Source organism: Chiloscyllium plagiosum, chromosome 15 (assembly GCF_004010195.1).
Source record: "Chiloscyllium plagiosum isolate BGI_BamShark_2017 chromosome 15, ASM401019v2, whole genome shotgun sequence".
NCBI classification, from domain to species: domain Eukaryota; kingdom Metazoa; phylum Chordata; class Chondrichthyes; order Orectolobiformes; family Hemiscylliidae; genus Chiloscyllium; species Chiloscyllium plagiosum.
In genome coordinates, this window is record NC_057724.1 from 68,484,946 (window position 1) to 68,494,180 (window position 9,235).

At 42.0% G+C, this 9,235-nt stretch overlaps 1 protein-coding gene across 7 annotated transcripts in view; it reads left to right on the top strand.

Moving 5' to 3' along the window:
- The window catches only part of npas2 (neuronal PAS domain protein 2), a 268,594-nt gene that overhangs the window by 176,102 nt on the left and 83,257 nt on the right, over nucleotides 1-9,235 (top strand). For 6 of the 7 annotated variants that reach the window (XM_043705135.1, XM_043705134.1, XM_043705131.1 and 3 more), the window contains 3 exons: nucleotides 1,465-1,613; nucleotides 5,157-5,248; nucleotides 8,138-8,227. In XM_043705135.1, the coding sequence (XP_043561070.1) occupies nucleotides 1,465-1,613; nucleotides 5,157-5,248; nucleotides 8,138-8,227 (331 nt within the window). Of the gene's footprint in view, nucleotides 1-1,464; nucleotides 1,614-5,156; nucleotides 5,249-7,326; nucleotides 7,498-8,137; nucleotides 8,228-9,235 lie in introns of those variants that run through there. The other variant, XM_043705137.1, reaches the window with a different exon arrangement.

Consider the following 9,235-nt stretch of genomic DNA (forward strand, 5'->3'; position numbering starts at 1 on the left):
GTGCGGTGTGGCTGAGAGTCCGGGCGTGCATAAAGGATCTCACAGGCCTTCTCACCACCAGCCAAGCCATGCCTTGGTGCTTGTTGGAAAGTTCTGACGATGAGGCACTCTGCCAAATGGCTTTGACAGTCTGCTCAGGGAACTGCTCGATAGGATCCGCCCTCTCCTGTTCCCGGAGGGTCTCAAGGACACTACATGCTGACCACTTCCTGATGGACTTGTGGTCAAAAGTGTTTTTCATAAACTTCTCCACAAAGGACAGATGATACAGAACGGTCCAACTACTCGGAGCATTCCACGGCAGCGAGGCCAGGCCCATCCTTCGCAACACCGGGGACAGGTAGAACCTCAGTACATAGTGACACTTGGTGTTTGCGTACCGGGGATCCACGCACAGCTTGATGTAGCCACACACAAAGGTGGCCATCAGGGTGAGAGTGGCATTGGGTGTATTTTTTCCCCGGTTGCCCAGGTCTTTATACATTGAGTCCCTTCAGACCCGGTCCATCTTTGACCTCCATATAAACTGGATGATGGCCCGGGTGACTGCAGCGGCACAGGTTCTGGGAATAGGCCAGACCTGTGCCACGTATAACAGCAATGACAGTGCCTCACACCTGATGACCAGGTTTTTTCCCGTGATGGAGAGCGAAAGTAGCTTCCATCTGCCAAGTTTCTGCCTCACTTTGCTGATATGCTCCTCCCAAGACTTTGCGCACGCCCCAGCCCCCCGAACCAAATACCCAGCACCTTCAGGTGGTCGGTCCTGTCAGTGAAGGGGATTGAGGATTGGTCAGCCCAGTTCCCGAAGAGCATGGCCTCGCTCTTGCCTCGGTTTACCTTGGCCCCCGAGGCCCGTTCGAACTGGTCACATATGTACATGGGTCTGTGCATGGACAGCGGATCTGAGCAGAAAACGGTGATGTCATCCATGTACAGGCAGGCCTTTACCTGCAGGCCCTCGCTGCCAGAAATAGTCACCCCTCTCAGGCTCGCATCCTTCCTGATGGACTCGGCAAATGGCTCTATGCAGCACACAAACAAGACAGGAGAGAGAGGGCAGCCCTGCCTAACTCCAGATCTGACCGGGAAGCTATCTAATTCCCACCCATTGATTGAGACTACACTGACAATGTTGGTGTAGAGCAGTCTGATCCAATTGCAGATTCCCTCCCCAAAACCCATTTTGGAGAGATCATCTCTCATATACGTGTGTGATATCCTGTCAAAGGCTTTCTCCTGGTCCAGGCTGATCAGGCAGGTGTCCAACCCTCTGTCCTGCATGTAGGCGATCGTATCCCTGAGGAGTGCAAGTTTTTGATCATCCTTTTCCTGTTTGCAAGATTATTTTCAGATAAATTTTCACATATTCAGCTCACCAATCACGTGTATGTGTGTTTGCTTGTGTCTTGTTGGATTCATAAATCTTAGCTGAGGACCTAAATGATATCCTTCTCATCAAAGGGCTTCACGAAACAAATCAGAGAAGAAACGAAGGGACCAGTTTAATGTACTTATCAAGGAACTTAGTACCATGCTGCAGGGCTCCGCACACAAGATGGACAAGTCGACTGTGCTGCAAAGGACAATTGATTTTTTACAGAAACAAAAAGGTAAGAGTATAGATAATCTGACCATGGTTTATAATGCAAAACAATGCTTGGTCTTGTTTGACATTGGGAATTTTCTTCACTGGAATTCCAGTTTTGTTGTGATTGTGATGATTCTATAGCTTTAAGAGGTGTATTTTGTTCTTTTTTAAATTAGGTTTTAAGACAGAAGTGAGAGCTGAATATTTGAATCCAATAAAGTAAGCAACTTGAGAGGCCTTGGTTTTTTTTTGTAAAAGGTAGGAACAATATAAGCAGCCTGAATGGGTGGGGTCAAGCTCCCACAAAAGCAGAGTTTTAATTTTTAGTTTTCAGAAGCAGTTGTTGCTGGGATCCTGAAGCTGGGTGGAAGCTGCAGTACATCTTTCCCTGCTACTCACTCTTGTTCAGAGATTTCTCTTGATGTTTTCCTCCGACTGGAGAATTGCCTGTGAGACAACCCAGTTTTCTGAACTTGCCTTCATTGAAGGAGTGTTTATGAGATGTTACTATATTGTTTAGTAGTAAAATAATCTAGTATTCTGTTGCGTTTTCCAATAGAATTAAGTTATCCCAATTGCTTCTTTCTTTTGCTGCATTTTAATTATAGTTTATAAATAAAGTGTGTTTTGCTTCAAATCTGGTAGTCTGACCAATTGAATTGCATCCAGAACCCAATGCCTGGCACTTGCCTTTAAGATAAGAAAAAGTTAGAGTCGAGGCTATCTTCTCAATATATTTTGAGGGAGTTTGGTCTGGTCCATAACATAATTCAAAAACCAATGGCCAGACCTCAAGGATACCTTACTCATTCTTTATGGTTATTTTAATCATCCTGTTCAGTTATATCATACCTCTGGGGCAGGTGGGACTTCAGCCTGGACTTTCTGATCCATAAGTAGGGACACTACCACTGAGCCACAAAACCCTTTGCAGTAAATTGCATTGAGCAACATAGAGTGATACAGATGTACAGCATGGATACAGACCCTTCGGTCCAACTCGTTAATGCTGTCCAGATAGCCTAACCTAATCTAGTCCCATTTGCCAGCACCTAGCCCATATCCTTCCAAACCTTCTTCTTCATATACACATCCCGATGCCTTTTAAACGCTGTTATTGTACCAGCCTCCACACTTCCCCTGGCAGCTCATTCCATACACGCACCACCCTCTGTGTGAAAAAGTGTCCCCTTTGGTCCATTTTATATCTTCATCCTCTCACCCTAAACCTATGCCCTCTAGTTCTGAACTCCCCCACCTCAGGGAAAAGACCTTGCCCCTCATGATTGTACAAACCTGTATAAGATAACCTCTCAGCCTCTGACCCACCCCAGGAAAAATAGCTGGAAATGTGTTGCTGGAAAAGCGCAGCAGGTCAGGCAGCATCCAGGGAACAGGAGAATCGACGTTTCAGGCATAAGCCCTTCTTCAGGCTTATGCCCGAAACGTCGATTCTCCTGTTCCCTGGATGCTGCCTGACCTGCTGCGCTTTTCCAGCAACACATTTCCAGCTCTGATCTCCAGCATCTGCAGACCTCACTTTCTCCCCAGGAAAAATAGCCCCAGCCTATTTAGCCTATAGTTCAAATCCTCCAACCCTGGCAACATCCTTGTAAATCTTTTCTGAACCCTTTCAAGTTTCACAACATCCTTCCGATAGGGAGGGGATCAGATGACCAATCACCTTCTTCACTGTCCTTTTTACCTGCGACTCTACTTTCAAGGAGGTATGAAGCTGCACTCCAGGTCTCTTTGTTCAGCAACACTCCCTGGGACCTTACCATTAAGTGCATAAGTCCTGCTCTGATTTGCTTTTCCAAAAATGCAGCATCTTGTATTTATCTAAATTAAACTCCATCAGCCACTCCTCAGCCCATTTGCCCATCTCATCAAGATCTGATTGTACTCTGAGGTAACCTTCTTCGCTGCCATTTACGCATCCAATTTTGGTGTCATCTGCAAACTTATGAACTAAATCTCCTATGTTCACATTCAAATCATTAATATAAATGATGAAAAGCAGTGGACCCAGCACTGATCCTTGTGGCATTCCACTGATCACAGGCCTCCAGTCTGAAAAGCAATCCTCCACCACCACCCTCTGTCTTCTACCTTTAAGCCATTTCTGTATCCAAATGGTTTGTTCTTAATGTATTCCATGAGATCTATGATATTCACACCCATGCTATTAGTGACTTGCTGTTCGGGCCAATTCCCTACTTGTTGAAACGTTTAGAGCTTTCACAACAAACTAGAAAGCAAAGAGTTGTTATAGCAAGGCAGCTTTTACAAGGTCAGTCACCTACCAGCTTCTTATAAAGCAGCTATTCAATTTTGGAGAGTTCTTAACACTTAATAATTCAATTCAACTTAATAATGACCTTTTCCTTTTCAGAAGATTGACAGCATTTTCTGAAGCTCTCGCAGTAGCCCTGACCTCCGAGTGGATCAGCTTGAAACATCTATTTTGCTTCATTATGTAGCTTGGCCACTAAGTCTTGTTATCCAAGATTTAATATATTCCAGATTGGGATCAGTGCATTTTTGGCACTGAGGGAATAAAGGAATCTGGAAATCAGGCAGTGGAACTGATGTAAAAGATCAGTCATGATTCTACTTATTGATGGAACAACTTTGAGAGGCCACATACTATTCACGCTCCTATTTTGTTATTTTATGGGTGAAACACTGTCAATTCTGAACCAGGCTTCCTCGATTAATCAGCAGGGGCTCCTCTACACAAGTAGGAGAAAGTGAGGACTGCAGATGCTAGAGATCAGAGTCAAGATTGGGGTGCTGGAAAGACACAGCAGGTCAGGCAGCATCTGAGGAGCAGGAGACGGACTGATGAAGGGCTCTTGCTGCCTGACCTGCTGTGCTTTACCAGCGCCCCACTCAAGACTCCTTTACACAACTCACATTCCTTATCCAGTACCTGTCCCAAAGACTCATAGAGTCATTTAGTACTTAAGAGGCCCTTCAGCCCATTGTGTCTGCACCCACCCACCTATTTTCCTACTTCTCAGCATTTGGCCCACAGCCTCGTGTGTTATGGCATTTCAAGTGTTCATCCATGTAGCTATTAAAGGTTGTGAGGTTTCTTGCGTCTACTACCCTCCCAACAAGATTCCCACTACCCTCTGGATGAAAACCATTTTCTTCAAATCCCTTTAAACCTCCTGCCTTTCACCTAAAATGATGCCCCCTTATTATTGACCCTTATACTAAGGGAAACAGCAGCTTTCTATACGCCCTGTCCAAGGCCATCGTAATCCTACACACCTCAATAAAGTCCCATTCTCCATCTCCTTTTACTTTCAATACTCTTCAAACATGTATCCAATTTCTCCATGTAGAATTTATCTGATTCAATCATAAACTAGACACTCTGGTCATCAGGCAGAATTCCGCCCAGATTCCTTCCCATCCGAATCCAGATTAGTCTAGTTTGACAATCATCGTCATGCCGGTTATGTAGTTTGCTTTGAAAATGGAGTTTAAATCAGCTCCCAGACCTGTTTATTCATGAAATAGCCTGTTATATCAGACCTGTGTTCCCTTTCAGAGCTCTCAGCCCAGACGGACGCTTGTGAGATCAGGCAGGATTGGAAGCCTTCTTTTCTTAGTAATGAAGAGTTCACACAGTTGATGTTGGAGGTAAATAAAATCTCTTCAGTACAATGCAATCAGCAGCCTCCAAGGCAGAGGCCATATAATTTCCCAGAGCTGGGGATTGGAATGCAGCACCGATATGAAGAATGGATCAATCAGAATTATTGTATTCATTCACAGGATATGGGCATTGCGAGCAAGATCAGCATTTATTATCCATCTTTAACTGCCCTGGGGAAGGTGGGAGTGTGCTACTTTCCTGAGTACGACTGGGGCCATATCAGAATGCAGTTAACACTACTGGGCGAGGACAGGAGACTTTATGCTCCAAATAGCAGATGGGATTTTTATAACAAATCCACCATGATCACCTTCACTGATGCGAGACTTTTTATTCCAGATTTTGTAAGGATAACTGAATTCTCAGAGTGAAAACCAAAATACTTAGTCATGAAAATATTAGTCCTCCATTTTGAAGTACAGAAGTCAGACAAGTATGTCTCATTCATGAATTGTACTATTGTTTTTCCTTCTATGCTAGATATAGAAGATTGTGAGATTTGAACTCATTTTGGTGGATTTTTAATTCAGGATTACTCCTCTAGTAAGATGACAATTCTACTGCTTACTCCCTATGGTACTGGCAAATAGAACATTGCTTTCGTTCTTTGTGTCTCACGTCAGCGCTGAAACGTATAGTCAGCCAGCAGCTCCTTCTTTCTAAAGTCTAACTCGCTGGTAAAAAGTAATGATTAGTCAACTCTTGATTGTAGTATTGGAATGTTTCCACTACATCAACTGCAAGAAGAAAAAATTTTAAATTACAAAGCCAACTATGATTGGCCAATAAAGATAGGCCTTAGTAACAGAATAAACTGAGGATGATTAATAAAATGAGCAACTTGCAGTGCAGTAATATTATATAATTTGGACTATATCATAATTGTATACATTAGTAAGATTTTTAGATAGTACTACAATAATGAATAAAGTAGTGCTACAGTGCTGTAGCATTCTAATAATTAATGAATATCGAATGCTTCCCTGTCAGTTTGCAGTACAATTATCACATTCTCACAGCATTCCAAAGTGCGATTGCATCAGTAAGTTACATTCCAAAGTCATGTTCATTATAGTTACGAAAAGAAAACGTTTAGTTAACCGCTCTGCAAGTCAAGCAAGGGGAAATTAGTGATTAAACTTTTGATGTTTTTCAGATACGTTAAATACCAAGCATCAGTCTGAGAAGGTTGGACATTTTCCCCTGGCTACTGACCCAAGACAGTTGCGGTCACCAGCTGTAAACATCCGCTTACCCTTAAATTAATTTTAGCTGGGAACATCGAGCATGCATACCTGTGAAATAGTTCATTAATCATGGTGCAGTTTTTACTTGCACATTGCAGAATTCCAGCATTACTAAATAATAACTTTATTAAATAACTTTCCTCAGTAATTTTAGTAACGTTAATATGATTAGGAATTGGTTCATAAGCAAAAGCCATGAATTGCATGTTGTTAAATATGACCAATTTTATTGCAATGTGCTGATTTCCAGATCAATGATGCATCTCTGCTGTAAACAGAGATGCTGAGGTCCAGTGAGAACTGGCCACAATGGATTATATCTGTTTAAAGCAGTTAAACAAAGTGGAGATCTGTCTGTGCGAGCAGCCACACATGTATGCATTTCAACATGAACACTTTTTAATATATTCACAGTTAAATGTGAGTGCATTTAAATACAACACAATTCTAAGATGATTTGTTGGCTAATGAGTTGAAGATTGAAACCAAACCCCAGACATTAAAGTCTTGATCATTCTGAATCTGAAGCAGTCAAGTCTGACAATATTTTGGTGGCCATGATGTGGAGATACCGGTGTTGGACTGGGGTGGACAATGTTGAAAATCACACAACACCAGGTTATAGTCCAACAGGTTTATTTGGAAGCACTAGCTTTCGGAGCGCTGCTCCGAAGAATATGTTGAACAAACCTAGATTATTCTAAAAGATGAAAAACCTAACAGGAAGCTAGGCTTGTTCAATATATCCTTTCAGTTGCATGACACTGTAATCTTTTGCTATAAATTCTGTGTCTTATGATCCTCCTCCACAGCTACCTGATGAAGGAGCAGTGCTCTGAAAGCTAGCACTTCCAAATAAACCTGGTGCTGTGTGAATTTTAATATTTTGGTGAACGTTAATGCAGTCTGCCAAGAAAGATCTCTAACTCGAGTATGAGATACTTCCAACTGCTGCTAGATAACCATGCAAACCGATGTCCTAACAGGTAGGCTATTCCTATTGGGACAAACAGCACAAAACGTACTAGAGTGTGCCATGCTTTTTAATGTTCAACACTACATTGTTTTAGCTGCTTAAACTGCAGCAATCCCTTTGTATACACATTAGGGTCCCCAATCTTTAGCTGTGCCAATCTGTAGCTAAAATAACTGAATTTCAGTAATTAGGATGCATTTTTGTGGATTAGTGAGGGGAAAGGAAGTTCTATATGGGTAGATCTGACAGTAGCTTAGTTAGGAGACTTTTAAACATGACAAACACCCTTTTTTTTGCATGTCACGCAGTTGGCTGATCAAGTATAAGTTATCACATGGGCACAGATATCGAGGTATAATTGACCTATTTCTTCTGCTTGTGTTATTCCGCCAACCAGACATTTTAGATTAGATTAGATTAGTACAGTGTGGAAACAGGCCCTTTGGCCCAACAAGTCCACACCGACCCTCCGAAGAGCAACCCACCCAGACCTATTCCCCTACGTTTACCCCTTCACCTAACACTACGGGCAATTTCGCATTTGCTGGTGTAGTGTTCTTAAATTTGCCTCACTTGCTCATAAGCAGAAAGAAATGTAAATGTCACTTGGGTGGTGTTTTAACACTTTTTAAAATTTTGTTTCTATTTAGGCTTTAGATGGGTTTCTTATTGCACTTACCGCTGACGGAAACATTATTTATATCTCCGACAGTGTTTCTTCATTGCTCGGGCATTTACCGGTAAGCATTACAGAATTATTCGGTGAGGTTCCCTCTTTTCGCATTTATAATCTTGTACAGTTTGGATAAGAGAAAACCTGTAAGGTCAGAGGAGACAAAGCAGAATGTAAATTGACTTTGACCAGCTGGTGTTTTTCCTGTAAATGTGCTTTATTCTATAGATGTGAATAGACTGCATTGAGCAGCTACAGTCAAGGTAGACGTTCTTTCAACTGTGAGAATTCTTTGTTCCACAGCTTTGACTGAAAGCCTAAGCAATTCATTCGTAATTTTCTTAATGTTGCTGATATGCTTTTGATTGCTCCCTTGAATATTTCCACCTTAAGGTTTTCCAACGTTAATTGTCTTGGACTGAAATACATAACTTTCCATTTTTAATGCTAATTTATTTTAACTTCCGTAAGAAATTCATAAAGTAGTAAATACAGGATCTTAACCAAATGATTTTAAGTAGCGCAGAAACTTTCAGTTTGAGAAAAAAAACACTGATTTAAAATTCCACAGCATTCAGTTTGACATATAACTACATCTAAGGTGTAGGTTTGCTCGCTGAGCTGTAGTCGGTTTGATATCCAGACATTTCATTACCTGGCTAGGTAACATCATCAGTGGCAACCTCCAAGTGAAGTGAAGCTGTTGTCTCTTGCTTTCTATTTATATCTTTCTCCTGGATGGGGTTCCTGGGGTTTGCGGTGATGTCATTTCCTGTTCGTTTTCTGAGGGGTTGATAGATGGCATCTAGATCTATGGTTTTGTTTATGGCGTTGTGGTTGGAGTACCAACATATTCCACATATTCAAGAAGAACAGATACTCAAATAATACAGTGCGCAGATTCCTCAAGAACAAACCACGACAAGCAGATCAAACACAGCCAGAAACCCTAACCACCTTACCATACATCAAAGAAGTTTCAGAAATGACAGCCAGACTACTGAGACCCCTCGGAATCCTAGTAGCACACAAACCCACCAACACTCTCAAACAAAAACTAACAAACTTAAAAGAC